The 15,949-nt window shown below is 38.9% G+C and overlaps 1 protein-coding gene across 3 annotated transcripts in view; it reads right to left on the bottom strand.

Annotated features, from left to right (window-relative positions):
* Nucleotides 1–15,949, bottom strand: part of gpr158a (G protein-coupled receptor 158a) — a 741,191-nt gene that overhangs the window by 663,550 nt on the left and 61,692 nt on the right. For all 3 annotated transcript variants that reach the window (XR_012399680.1, XM_005162535.5, XM_005162534.5), the window contains exon 5: nt 14,264–14,332. Coding sequence is in view for 2 of the 3 variants with exons in the window: in XM_005162535.5 (XP_005162592.1) it covers nt 14,264–14,332 (69 nt within the window). In the remaining variant the exon portion in view is untranslated. The remainder of the gene's footprint in view (nt 1–14,263; nt 14,333–15,949) is intronic.

Genomic DNA, 15,949 nt, shown 5'->3' on the forward strand with positions numbered 1-15,949 from the left:
AGCCGAGGAAGAGATTGATAACACTGCAGTCAATCACGACGGCCGAGAAATCCACACAGCCGAAACCATCAGACTCATGTGGTGGAATTCAGAGAAACCCTATTAGTGCTGTCAGTCACAACTCAAACAAACAGCTGTGATTGGCAGAAGAGCACAGGGAAACACAGAGCGGCAGACAGGAAGTGTTCAACATAAAGGTATCAGAAAACACAACAATGCTGTTACTATTTAATTCAACTCATCGTTATTTCTCTAGCACTTTTACATACAGTAGATGAAGTTCTAGTAAACTGAAACTGCTTCAGTCCAGTTTTGAAAGTTGAGTGTAATGTAAATGTCATTGCTGAAAGCCAAAACACTGAAGAGCAAATTCAATGAACTGCTATTTCAAGAGTTCACACTTAGCTGATGATTGATTATAAAGCTTGTTTGGCATGCTGTCCCGGGAGAGAGCCCTGGGCTCATAAGATCCTCGAGCCCGGGGCTCCCATCCGTTTGCAAGGTGAGAGGGGAGTTTGAGCTCAGGTAGATCTCGAGAACTCCCCTGCTGTACATTTGAACTTCCACATACTCTTCAGTGTGTTGTTACATTTGTGCAGTTACACCAGTAGTACACAAGTAAATACTGTGTACCAGTGTGTTCATACACTGTAGTTACATACTACTTACACATTTAGTTACCATGTAAGTTCACAGGTATAAGTGACACTATTGTGTGACCTTATATTAAATAAGTTGAAGCATGTAGTTGCTTACTGTCAAAAGAACTAAACTAAAGGAGATCATCTTTTTGAAAAGGACATCACTTTCAACAATCCATAAAGGTCTTCAGAAAAATGAAGCAGTGAATGTTCTGCACTGAACATCTCTAACAGGTTGAGGAAGGAAAGCCAGCAGTGATGCTGAGATAGCATGACTCAATTTCTCAAGCGCTTTCGCCTCATCAAGGCAGCACTTTCACAATGTGCTTTAATAAAGAACTTCCGTTTCCTCAGAGCGGTGTGGCTCCAGCAGCTGGGCTGTGAAAGCTCGAGCAGATGAGATGACGTCCGCAGCCCTCTGTGCAGCTGAATGCTGTTATTTATTACAGTCATGCATGAGCATTAGCTGGCATGTTCCTCATCTCTACACCCTCACCAAACTCTAAAGACAAAGTCAAACTGATGTTAGATGTGTTCACGGCAATGTTGATGATTCAGGAGTTCTACCACCTTTTGTGGGTGCAGTCTTACAAATCCATGAATTGGGTGCACAATGCACTTGATGCATTGACTAAAAATCAGTAAAAAACAATGACAACTTCAAGTAGTTTTATTTTTTTTTTGCATATTATGGGATATATTTTAACGATCTAAGTGCAATGTCTAAAGAGCATGGAACAAAAGCAATCTCATCTCCCATTCCCTTTCAGAGACAGTTGTGTCGCACCATGGTGCATTTGCTATTTACATGGAGAACTTTGTAAGTTGAAAAACCGAATGCTTCAATAGCGAGAAAACAGTTAAAAACCATCTGCTCAAAGATAAAGACCGCCAACAGAACGAGTCGGCCTCTTACTTTCAACTGTGGATTTTGGTGCACTCAATTTTGTTTGTGGCTGCACGGTGGCTCAGTGGTTAGCACTGTCACCTCACAGCAAGAAGGCCGTTGGTTTGAGTCCCAACTAGCCCAGTTGGCATTTCTATGTGGAGTTTGCATGTTCTCCCCGTGTTGGTGTGGGTTTCCCCTACAGTTCAAAGACATGTGATTTGGGTGAATTGGGTAAACTAAGTTGGCCATAGTGTATGAGTGTGTGTGTGAATGCAATGATGTATGGGTGTTTTCTAGTACTGGGTTGTGGCTGGAAAGGCATCCACTTTTCATACACCTCTTTTCTAGACCGAAACAGCCATCAATCCACAAAGTGGCGCAAATGGATACGCTATTTAAACAACGTGGTGGAAAACGGGAATATTAAAGTTTTGTTGGTCTGAAAATAGCAACACTTCGAGGCAAACAAGTCTTACGCCTTATCGCGCTGGGTGTATGATAGGGTCCTCAGTGTAAACAATGTAAGTGCATTAATAAAGCATGCATAGAAATATATTTGAAATGGTATAAAACGTGTTTGCAAAACGGTTGTAATACAAACTGTTCTTGTGCATTAATCCAGCATTCAATAATAATTTCTGAATGACTCTGAGACAATAGAGTAATAACAAAAGCTTTAAACACAAGAATAAATAATATTTTAAACATGAAAAACAATTTCTTTAAATCAAAATGATATTTTAAGACCTTTTACATATATTTTGCCCAAATAATTGCAGCCTTAGTTGACTCTTTCCAAACATTGACTGGTTCAACTACGATAAAATAAAAAAAATAAATAAATAAATAACACCTATAACATGTGCCATGTTCTGAATAAAGCAGTATCAGACCATAGTGGTCCCTTGAGGTTAAATGGGTCATAATTCCAGAGGTAATGGGACATGAAAGTGCTTAAAATTTATTGAATCTTCCATTTGATGAGCGTCTTAACCTCAAAGTGTGCAATACTGGTTTTAGAAGAACTAATAAATGTATTTCATTATTGGCAAACAAGCATTAAAAAAATCATATTGGTTTGTTGCTGGAAAGCGTGAATGATAAAGCTGACCAAGGCAGAGATCAATAAGACAGACAGCTCAAGGTCAGTGCACAGACCATCCGCTTATTGATCCTGGATTAGTTTTCGTGGAAACCCTCATATATTCCAAGAAATTGTCTGATGTTGTTGAAGGCATGGTAAAAACTGTGAGTATCTACGTATTATAGAGCAATTAATAATGCAATAGGTTCTTGTCCTCCAGAAAAGCAGAAGAAACATTGTAAACACTGCTTTTGATGCAGGAATGTAATCCGAACAGTCCAATTTGATCCCGTGTTGGGGAGATTCTGTTGTAGATGCCTTTAAAAGTCTTATATTGAGTGATCTAATGCCTATTTCCTTGCGGTGATCTTATGCTGTCCATTCTTGACCCTCTGGAAGCTTCTTTGCTCTGATACACCAGATGGACAATTGCAGGATTAGAGAGTATGTGCACCTTTTTTCCCAAACACCATAAATAATTGAGTGCTAGCAGAGGTCATTCCTGGAGCAGGTCTAATTAAGGATGGAGGTGGAGCGTAGAATGTGCTGGTTTCTGGTCCGTGAAGGCCAGAACTCAATCTTGCGTGTGTGTTTTGTATCTGTAAGTCATAAGGACACATTTGTGTAATTGCATGCTGAACACTGTGAAGAAATATCTGGTAATTAACGTTGTTTTCAATTTATTTACGGTTGTTAATTGCATTATGGGAGCTTGATCTCTGCTCAAGTGTATTTCACATATATTCAAGTTATAAGCATGTGTAAGTAATATATAAGTTCACATATTTTTTTACAAGTTCATTATTTGAGATGTAGAACGCAGGGAAAGCAGCCGCATAGAGAGACACTGCAGCGCTGGTGAAGATTGTGGTTGTTTACAGCAGTTTGACAAATTAATATGAATTTATAGCTAAATTATTAGCGGTGCCAAACTGCATTTCCCGTTGTTTACATCCTTGTTTATGTCATTGCTACAACGTGCCATTAACGCTAGAAACTGTGCATGTAATAGGTAAATTTTAACAAATAAATATACTCACAGGTTGTGGCTCACAATCCCCAGCTTCTTATATTATGGTTGGAGCTACTCCTTTTTACCCGAATCCAGCACTGAACTGGGAGAGATTCTGGAAGCTGTCCTTTGTCAAATGCTAGAGCTGTATCTTTTTCAAATCAATCAAATTAAATTATAAGCACTTCTCTCTTTGTGTCGTGTCCTTTGGAAACCCAAATATAGAAACAGAACAAGCTTTATGGAAATAGCAGCGTTTGGACGGCATTTTTGCTTTCTCTGCTATGACCTAGCGCATCTGGCCATACCCCTTAGCTTTGCAGGGTGTTGGAGCGTAACTTGAAGGGTATATAGTCTTATTAACCTTGATGTACCAGTATCTCCCTTTGCATTGAACTTTTCTTATTACATGGAAAGATGTTGTTTCACACATCTACATTACAAATCAATTAAAGTTTAAAATATAAAATCGTAATAGACCAGCCCTTTAAATTCATGGAAAAGTTTAGGAAGACTCAACCAACTTTTGCAAAATAGAAAGCAATTTTTCAGCTATAACAACAGCTTGTCTAAGAATGAGAGGAGCTGGTCTTTTTTGGGGCCTAGCTAACATTAATCTGATCGGTGATAATATGAACAGGCAGCTTAGGGATGATCTATTTAGGGACCTCATCTATTTTCATTCTTTCACAGCTCTGCTTTTTTTCTTTTCTCTCCTCTCATCCCATTTGGCTAGTAATCTGTGAGAACTTCTGTGTCTGTGTGGACATGCCTGCTTTAGATTTCAGCTTCTCTTTCTCACATGTGGCTAGAACGAGAGGCATTGGCTAGCGATGTGTCCCGTGAGTCTGGTGGCGTGTAAATTACATCTACTTTGGCCCCCCACAGAGTCAAGCCTTGTACTGTTCCCTTCTCCGTCATCCCCAAATCCACTGAGATATTTCTGATAACATTAGGTTAATAGGGATGTGACCTGTGCTTTGTGTGGTAGAGAGATAAAGGCGATGAGGAATACAGCAAGAGATGTGTTTGTGTTGTTAAGTGTATGGGAGACTTCTAAGCATTGGTATTAAGTCAGTTTAATACTTCAGCTTATTTATATTGACTTAGACAAGTAGTGGCAGCATGAAAGACATGTAAAGTCAGATATAGCAATATTTCGGTAAAGTACAGTACCGTCAAAAAGTCTTAGGCCTTAACTACTTTCACACACACAAAAGGGTATTTCTGTTTTTTGTGTGCCGGTAATCTCCATTTACAGTGAGTATTTAGACACCCTTAAATTTTTCACTCCTTATTACATTGCAGCCATTTGCTAAAATCAAAAGCAGAATTGTTGGCATTTTTTTTACAGATTTATAAAAAAAAAAAGAAAAACTGAAATATTACTTGTCCTAAGTATTTAGACCCTTTTTTGCTCTGTATTTAGTAGAAGCACCCTTTTGATCTGACACTGCCATGAGTCTTTTGGGGAAAGATGCAACAAGATGTTCACACCTGGATTTGGGGATCCTCTGCCACTCCTCCTTGCAGATCCTCTCCAGTTCTGTCAGGTTGGATGGTAAACGTTGGTTAGATCTCACCAGAGATGCTCGATTGGGTTTAAGTCTTGGCACTGGCTGGTTTATTCAAGAACAGTCACTGATTTGATGTAAAGCCACTTCTTTGCTATTTTAGCTGTGTGCTTAGGGTCATTGTCTTGTTGGAAGGCAATCCTTCGGCCCAGTCTGATGTCCTGAGCACTCTGGAGAAGGTTTTCGTCCAGGATATCCCTGTACTTGGCCGCATTCATCTTTCCCTTGATTGCAAGCAGTTGACCTGTCCTTGCAGCTAAAAACACCCCCACAGCATAATGCTGCCACAACCATGCTTCACTGTTGTTCACTGTTTCGGACAGGTGATGAGCATTGGCTGGTTTTCCCCACACATACGGCTTTCTCTGCCATAAAGCTCTGACTGGTGGACGGCTTTCTACAACGTTCTCCCATCTCCTGACTACATCTCTGGAGCTCAACCACAGTGATCTTTAGGTCCTTCTTTACCTCTCTCACCAAGGCTCTTCTCCCCGATAACTCAGTTTGCCTAGACGGTCAGCTCTAGGAAGGGTTCTGGTGGTCCCAAACATCTTCCATTTCAGGATTATGGAGTTCACTGTGCTCTTAGGAACCTTAAGAGCAGCAGAATTTTTTTGTAACCTTGGCCAGATCTGTGTCTTGCCACAATTCTGCCTTTGAGCTCTTCAGGCAATTCCTTTGACCTCATGACTCTCATTTGCTCTGTGAGCTGTAAGTTCTTATCTAGACAGGTGTGTGGATTTGCTAATTAAGCCCAATCAGTATAATCAACCACAGCTGGACTCGGATAAAGGTGTAGAACCAAGAATTGGACAGCTCCTGAGTTAAATAGATGAGTGTCACAACAAAGGGTCTGAATACTTAGGACCATGTGATATTTCAGTCTTTCTTTTTTTAATAAATCTGCAAAAATGTCCACAATTCTGTGTTTGTCTGTCAATATGGGGTGCTGTGTGTACATTAATGAGCAAAGGAATTACCAAATGGCTGCAATATAAAAAAACAGTGAAACTTTTAAGGGGGTCTGAATACTTTCGGTACCCACAGTACATTTCCAAACAATTTTTTTTTGCTATCAGTTGTAATAATTCAATGAGTAAGTCGTGAATTTATGTGTAAAGGGTTTTTAAATATATTGTATTAATAGAAAATATATAAATAATATAAAAATAATCAAGAAAAAAGTACCCCTTTTCACCTGGCCCCTGCCCCTCAAAATGTCTCTGCAGGACCCTGTGCTACACACACATACTAGAGCAACAAGGTAAGAAACTTTTTTAAATAATTGGTTGATTACACAAACAAATTATATTATATTATACAAAAGGCAGTAACTTAGAGAGCCTAACAAAAAAATACTTGTAGAAACTGATAAAGTAAGCCAGGAAGTCAGGTGCAGTAAAACTACAGCCGCTCTCTGATTCACTTAATCCACAGAAAGCCAGTGACTTGGACCGACCGAAAGCATTAGGCCACACCCCATCCTATGCTGGTCAAAATGCTCCAGAGCACAGCAGTGTGTTTATCATTAGCCTCCTGATGGGCTGGGCTCCAGGGTCAGGGTGGCAGAAGGCCATTTGGACATGGAGGTGAAATTGGAGGACAACTGGAGAGAGTGGAGCAGAAACATACAGACTGCTTGGAGCAGATATAGGAGGCCTAAATGGTCAGAAATACTCTTTGGTGAAGTAATTTTTCAACGCATTGTTCTAATGAACACTGGAAATAGTCTACATTTCTTGCAAAATTTAAAATACCTTAGTCCGAGTACATTTTGTTGCACTTTTCAGATGACAAATTCACTTGAGAGTGAGCCAATGGTAGTTTGAATGTGTTTAACGACTGGATCAAACCAGTCTACAGTGTTTGCTTAGTTTAAATGAATGACCACCAAACATGAAACTGGACATCAGGTTTGGTTCCTCTTCTATTACCCTTGTGCTATATTGTGTATTAACAGGTTAATTCACCCAAAAATTAGCACACAATTTACTAACCCTCAAAACATCCGAAGTGTATATGACTATTTTTTTTAATTAAAAAGTGTGGTGAATAAAAGGTCGACTTTATTGAGTTCATTAAATTTTGTCCGAAAAAATACATATTTTAAAAACTTCAAAAACAGTTTTGTGTAACTAGACTGAAGTCATCTTCTTTTTGTGCAATTTTTGGTGCATTTAGCAGCACCAGCTGGACAGGAGTGTGAAGTGCATACACAGTTGAAATGAACACAAAAAAAGTAGGCTAAGGAAAGACAAAAAAAAAAAAATCGTAGAAGAGTACAACTAGAACTTGACATGAACATCTTTTATACATAAAAATGTACCGACTGGTTACAGAAGACCTTTATTTACCCTCTGGAGCCAAGGGACAATTTTTATTTATTTTGGATGGATGTGTGCTTTCATAGACTTCTTGTGAGTCCAATAACTAGATTCAACCGAAAAAAGACAGTCATTTACACCTAGGCTGCCTTGAGAGTGAGTAAATCATCAAATCATTTTCATTTTTGGGTGAACGAATTCTTTAAGGTGACGACTGTAGCCTACCTGTGAGTTATTGAGGCTCACACACAGATTAATAGAGGGTAGAAAATCTCAACATGGAGGATAGCTGTTTAAAATATATGGGACTTGACGCACCAGGGAAGAGTGTCTTCCCTGTGGAATTAAATGAGAGATGCTTGAAAATGGGGAGATCTGGAGCTGCTCCCTCTAGGATATTACAATGGCAGGATTTAAAGGAACAGTTGACTCACAAACCCAACCTATATACTCATAGTGAAGTTCTATGTAGTCTAAGTATATGCAAATTAGGTACACCTTACTAGTACCGGGTTGCCTTCAGAACTGCCCTAATCCTTTGTGGGATAGATTTAACAAGGTACTGGAAATATTCCGCAGAGTATTTGGCTCATATTGACATGATAGCATCACGCAGTTGCTGCAGATTTGTCAGCTGCACATCCATGATGGGAATCTTTCATACTACCACATCCCAAAGGTGCTTTAATGGATTGAGATCTGAAGACTACGGGGGCCATTTGAGTACAGTAAACTGATTGTCATGTCAAAAAAACTCTGAAATTTGTGCTTTAGGACGTGACGCGTTCAGAAGATTAGAGGATAGGTACACTGTGGTCATAAAGGGATGGACATGGTCAGCAACAATACTCAGGTAGGCTGTGGCGTTGACACGATGCTCAATTGGTACTGATGGGCCCAAAGTGTGACAAGAAAATGTCTCCAACACCATTACACAAACACCACCAGCCCGATCCGTGGATCCATGCTTTCATATTGTTGATGCCAAATTCCGAATGTCCAAATGGCGCAGCAGAAATCGAGACTCATCAGACCATCAACATCTTTCCAATCTTCTAACAAGCAGCTGGACAGGTGTACCTAATAAATTGGCCGGTGAGTGTATGAACGTGCGCAACTAAGTAGAATAATAAGAAAAATAATCCATATAAACTATGATGGAAACACATTTACTGAATAAAGTCCAGCATGTGCATCATGTGATAGCAAATATTAGCATGATAGGATAGCACCAGCAGACTGACCACATTGTAAAACATCTGAAATGTTGTTTTATTCTAAAATCCCTCAGCCAAAGTCTGTCATCAAAGTTGTTCTGTATTATATTATAATAAAATACTGGGGCCAGTTTATCAAGAAGTGTCTATTTGTTTCTCTTTGACATCAGGTTTAGTGAGGGCAGGTAATTTTTTTTTTCCTGTGGTGTATGCAGAATTCTAACACAACAGCAGAGTTAAACACACCAAGAGGTCATCAGCAGGTAATGTGACATATCAAATGACAGTCATCAGATATGGATTAGAAAGAGAATCTGCCAATGGCTCATAAATTCACAGACAGAGATTACCTCCTGCCCCGTGACTTCTGTGCAGCCAGGGATGAACAAGCGAGCAGAAAAGCATGTGTGTGTGTGTGCATGTAATTCAGTTTCCCTTCTCTCTCTCTCGCTCCACATCCCCCGCTTTACTCCAGACGCCGCACGGTGAAGTTATTGCATGTGACACGCTCAGCAGCAGGAGAGGGCTGAGAGCTGAAAAAAATTGCATTACTCCACAAAGCAGAATGCCAGGGGAACAAGATGAGATACATCTCTGCTTCTTGATAACACTGGAATTATTTAAAGTAGAAGAGGGGGGGGGAGAGAAGGAGCAAAGAATATTCTCCAGTCTATATTTAGATCGGGAGCAATGGCAGCAGAGCAGACAGGCGGAGCTTCTCTCTGCTTCAGACGAGCTACACCGGTGGGCTGTAAGCAAGCAGATCTATCTGTCTCCGAGGTTCAGATTGAACCACAAACTGAAGCAGACAGAAGGCCACACTTCTGAAGGAACTCACGCATTCGCTTAGGATGCATGTACATTTCTGGGGGTAATGAGTGCAATAAGTGCAATATTTTGACATCAAGGCATTGTTTTGACCTGTCTACATTAGACACTACCTTCTGAACGTTAGAAAAACATGTTGCCTTATATATTATTATTTTATTTTATTTTTATTAATTTTGTACTAAGCATATAAAAACGCTAACAGTTAAATTAAATGGGATCTACAAAATAAACTAATTTAAAACAAATCGTTAAATAAAAGAACAGTTTAAATTGATAAAATTAAATGAGTTTTCTTCATTAACACACAATTATAAAATTTAATTGCAGTTCAACACATGATTCATTCTGATGACCAGCAATTTACATTTGCCAGTTTCTCAAATCAGATTGCGATAATGCCTGATTTTATACGTTAACCCATTATAACCCGGTTCAATTTCTCCTTTAGGAAAATGATGGGGCATATAATAGAGACCAAATGGACCACTTATAACATGTGCACAACAAAAAGTTCAAAAAAACAAAAAGTAAAAAAAAAAATCTGACTGTCTACATAAGGCAAGAAGCGAAGCAAAAACACATTTTCCTCAAGATTAAACCAAAGTCAAGGAAGAGAACATCCAAGTCCTAATTACTACCAAAATAATACATTCTGTCTTGCGTATGAGTATGATGCTTGTGTGGAATAATACACAGACAGGTCATCACGCCACTCATGTAAACTGCGACTTTTCTAAACTGTGAAACAAACAAAGACAGTTTTCAGACAAACACGCAGGGAATTATTGCCACATAAAGAGCAATTAAATGGCTAAAATTGTCCTCCACCATCATTCCAGCATCATCTCAAAGATTATTACTTTCCAGGACCTTGCATGTGCTAATTGCTTTAATTACAAGCCTCTAAATCAGTTCACTTTAATTACATTTACCCTTCTATGTTAAGACAAGCCCACAGCTTCCTGCAAACGCTGTTAAACTGCAATTACTGTGAGGCCAACAGAGCTGCTGAATAAAGCACACAACGACATCTGTCTAAATCAATACTTTATCGACAGCCGAATGCAAGATTGTCCAGCAGTGAAATATCTCGGCTCTCATTTTATCCTACATCGCTTCAGTGATTATTCTGACCCATGCGAACATCTCATTACTGCTATAATATCAATGACTTTGTAAACAACTTTGTGAGTTTCGTTTTACGTTAGAAGGTTGAAGCAGTTTGCGTGTAAAGCTTAACCATAAAGGGCTCTATTTTAACAATCTAGGTGCAAAATGTCTAAAGCGCATGGCGCAAAGGCATTAAGGGCATGTCTAAATCCTTTTGCTATTTCAAGGACAGAAAAATACACCCCAGCGCATAGTCTAACAAGGTTGTGCTTATTCTCTTAATGAGTTATTGGTGTGTTATTGGCGCATTTGCTATTTACATGGCAGACTTTGTAAGTGGAAAAACTGAACACTTCACTAGCGACAAAACAGTTAAACAGACCATCTGCAACGCAAAGATAAAGAACGAGCCTCCTCCATTCAGCCTCTTTACTTTCTCTTTACTTTACTTGTACTCTTTACTTTACTCCTTTACTTTTGTGGGTAAGGAAACAGTGGAAACTCAGCTAAAGACATCTATTAGCCAACATATTTAATTTTGTTTGTCAAGTACAAAGATTTGCTTTAAAACTGTTTCTAAATTCAATTCTAAATTCCAGCACACGAATAAATAAACAATAAAAAGCCCCCCACGAGGAGGTATGCGGGCAGTGGTTTTATATTCATGTAGAAACTAATAATTTCTATAACATTTTAACATTATTTCTTTAATTCTTTTTCATTTGTAAAGATATTTGTGTACTGCTGTACATCCTGTTTGTATTAAGAAATTTGTAAGTATTTTGGACCTGCATTGGTGAATCAAACGCATTCTGTGCTGGACTATAGACTGCTTTGATAACATATCACCATTGTCCAATGACTATGAAGTAATATGAAACAAGATCTTAAAATGATTTTATATTCTGGTTCCTAAAAGGCGATTCTTTTGGAAATGCCCCATATGGTTCAACCTCAGAAATAATGAGGTTCTTGATGGTTATAATCTTACATATTTGATCTCCTGATTGCTTCAGAAAATCCATTCCCATCCCTAAAAACTGATTCAGATACAGAGTATCTTACTGAGAGCAGGTTAATATGCCCTAACTCAACCATTTCAGTGAATTTTCACCATTCAGATGGATATATTCTCTGTGACTGATTTGATAGAGAGAAAGAAGCTACATTTAGTTTACTTTATAAATTCTTCGGACAATCCCCTTCAAATACAAAAAAATATTAGCTGTGCTGCTTTTCATAGCTAATTGTAAGAGCAAATTTATTTAGTTTTAGCCTTAGTCTTATGACTCAAATGCCATTTAGCTTTAGTGACACTTCTGAATTCACCATAGTTTCAGTCTAAAAATCCTAAATCATAATATATTAATTACTCATATCTCTAAAATGTCTAAGCGCATTATATTCTCCTGGAGAACACACTAATAATCATTCATTCATTCATTCATTTTCTTTTCAGATTAGTCCCTTTATTAATTCAGAGTCGCCACAGTGGAATGAACCACCAACTTATCCAGCACATTTGTACGCAGCGGATGCCCTTCCAGCTGCAACCTATCTCTGAGACACATCCACACACAATCATTCACACTCATACACTACGGACAATTTAGCCTACCCAATTCACCTGTCCAGCATGTCTTTAGACAGTGGGGGAAACCGGAGCACCCGGGGGAAACCCACAAGAACGCAGGGAGAACATGCAAACTTCACACAGAAATGCCAACTGACCCAGCCTTGGCTCGAACCAGTGACCTTCTTGCTGTGAGGGTACAGCACTACCTACTGCGCCACTGCGTCGCCCACACTGATAATCATTAAAGATATTAAAGTAAACAATATGTATAATTAACAGCTGTGGTGTAACATTAGACCTAATTAAAACACCTCCTAAAATGCATTCTTTATTATAAACTAGCTCAATATAGCATTCATCAATCTTTCAAGCAGATGTATTTATATACATTCATTTATTATAATTAATTTTACAGTACTGAAGACATTAGTGAAGTATATTATGAATGCACAGATAATAGGCTTTACTGATACTATTTGTACAACCAAATGTTGGAGTACTTTAAATGTGCTCTATGTATGTTTTTAGCTCTTCTTAAGCTTAAAGATACAACAGTATGTTTGCAGATATTTAAGAAACATGCTAAGTAACCATACTTGATTATTTAAAAAAAACAATGCTAAAGTCAGTTATACTAAGTTTAAAAGATATGGTCTGTACTGGAATGTTTGCCATTGTTTCAGTCTCTATTACCAGCCCACTGCCAGTTTATCCAATTATGTTTCAGCACTCTGGGTAGCCTTGGGGGGAAAAAAGTGTATGACATTTCAATCTTGAAATCTTCAGAGGAAGGGCCGGGCGAAAACGTGTTTAGAATTTGGACTGCAATACCTATTTCAACCACTGGGTGTCAATCTTACATACTGCACATTTGAGGGTTAAAAATAGTAGAGATGTAGGAAGTAGAAAGTAAGGAGATTGAAGGCTGCATCTGAAATCGCTTGCTCCTCAGTAGGTAAGGCATTTGAATTGAAATGTACTACTCGACCGTTAGAAAAGTACGTTCTATACAGTATGAATGTCAGCAGTATAAATAGAACTCAAACATACTACATCTGTCATTTTGTCATGATCTCTTGACCCACCAGAGTCAATTGCGCCAGATGCAAACTTCAGAATCTCGCAGGAAGTAGTAAGTCATCTAGGTACTTCTCGCATACTGTTTTTGAAAATTTGATGAATTCGGACATGCTACTCGGCTCGCATATTGTTTTTAGCATACTATATATTATGGATGTATGCCATTTCGGATGCTTCACGGATACACCAGTGAATGTGCACAAATTGAAAGTGAAAGTAGGAGCGTGTTGTGGCATATTTACTGTATAGGACAAATGCTTTTAGTTTGGTTTACATTGCATGCAGTCCAGTTGATCAGTAACATTGACATATAAAGCAAATAGCGAAGATCACTCTCAATGTGAAATGTAAACAATACTGATGTACATTAAAACAATAATATTAATAATACACAGCTAAAATACTTGGAATATCTGAAATAAAAGTTTTCCATGCTTAAATTGTTTTTTCACCACCATTATATGATTTTTTTTTAAACAATTAACTCATTCTGTGGTTAAACTAACAAAAACTGCATTCTAGTATTGTAACAACCACTGTGTGAGTAATGCATGATTGGAGTTCAATTCTTGGATGAGTATCATTTTAGCATACATCTCTGGCATCAGCATATGCAATATTGATGCACTTCCTTTGAATTGATTTTTCTCTGTGTATAAAAACCCCTTTTAGATTTTTTTTTACAAGTATCCTGCATAAATCAACAGGTTTAACAGCATTCAGAGTCCATAGGGCTTAACTCAGATTGATCCTACAACATTTTTTTAATGCTTAAATTAGTGCCATTAAAAAGTCATTCCCCCCTAATGGCTGCATTACATTGCAGTACATGTCTAAGAATATTAGTCACCAAAGTGCCATTAATTTTAACTTCCCTAAAGTAATAAAGTACGTGATAAAAATGACTGCGGTCATCAAAGCTTACCGGAAAGTACAGGAGAAGAGCTCCAAACAAGATGGCCTCCAGCAGAATGAGTCCTGATGCTCTGATACTCTGAAACACATGGGGGGGGAAAAACAACAGCACATTGGAAAACTTCTCTCTTTAAAAGTATTCTCCTGCTGCAAAATGGGTCAGTGGAAATCATCCATTTGTGACTACTGCATAACTTATCCCTCTGCGCACAAATGCATTCTCCTTGGACTATTCTAATGTGTTCACAGGGGTGGATTCATCTCTTTTCTCTTCAGACGGATGCTTTGCCCTGGAATAAACTTTTTAAAATTTAGCTTTCTGTAAAAACAAGGTGAAATGGAGGGGTTGCATCAGGCAAATGGGTCAAAGACTCAGATTTCTATATTACTATGAAATCAATTCACTTTGCAACTGTCTTTTTAAGTTGCAGAACGGGAAATCTCCTCTTGGCAGCATTAAAACACTATTTTTAATTAGATGTTAATTCAAAAACAGTAATAAAAAGAAAATGAGCATGATAGGAAATACCGTAATTTACCATTTTGACCCAGTAAATTGATGAACAAACAATTGCAAGTTAATTTTATGGTATGTATAAATTTTAAATTGAGAAGACTAAAATATGGTATACATTCATTCATTCATTTTCTTGTCGGCTTAGTCCTTTTATTAATCCGGGATCGCCACAGTGGAATGAACCGCCAACTTATCCAGCAAGTTTTTACGCAGTGGATGCCCTTTCAGCTGCAACCCATCTCTGGGAAACATCCACACACACACATTTACATACACACTCATACACTACGGACAATTTAGCCTACCCAATTCACCTGTACTGCATGTCTTTGGACTGTGGGGGAAACCGCAGCACCCGGAGGAAATCCACGTGAAGGCAGGGAGAACATGCAAACTCCACACAGAAACGCCAACTGAGCCGAGGTTCGAACCAGCGACCCAGCGACCCAGCAACCTTCTTGCTGTGAGGCGACAGCACTACCTGCGCCACTGCCTCGCCCAATATGGTACATTTTACAGTAAAACTATACAATACTGTAAATACAGGTACATCAAGGCAAATGATTCTGTAAATATTAATATTTATACAGCCATATTAATATAAAACAGCTATATCACCCTGCAGCCCAAGACCGGTTACTCACTGAAGCTAAGCAGGGCTGAGCCTGGTCAGTACCTGGATGGGAGACCACTAGGGAACACTAGGTTGCTGTTGGAAGTGGTGTTAGTGAGGCCAGCAGGGGGCGCTCAAAGTGTGGTCTGCGTGAGTCCTAATGCCCCATAAAAGTGAAGGGGACACTATACTGTCAGTGGACGCCGTCTTTCGGATGAGACGTTAAACCGAGGTCCTGACTATCTGTGGTCATTAAAAATCCCATGGCACTTCTCGTGAAAGAGCAGGGGTGTAACCCCGGTATCCTGGCCAATGTCCCCCTATCAGCCCTTACGATCATAGTCTCCCAATCATCCCTTTCAACCGAATAGGCTCTATCACTGTCTCTCCACTCCTCCAACAGATGGTGTGTGGTGAGCGCACTGGCACCGTTGTCCTGTGGCAGCCTTTGCATCATCCAAGTGGATGCTGCACACTGGTGGTGGTGTGGAGAGACCCCCCCTCATGATTGTGAAGCACTTTGGGTGTATGGCCATACACAATAAATGCGCTATATAAATACACAT

Source organism: Danio rerio, chromosome 24, assembly GCF_049306965.1.
Source record: "Danio rerio strain Tuebingen ecotype United States chromosome 24, GRCz12tu, whole genome shotgun sequence".
NCBI classification, from domain to species: domain Eukaryota; kingdom Metazoa; phylum Chordata; class Actinopteri; order Cypriniformes; family Danionidae; genus Danio; species Danio rerio.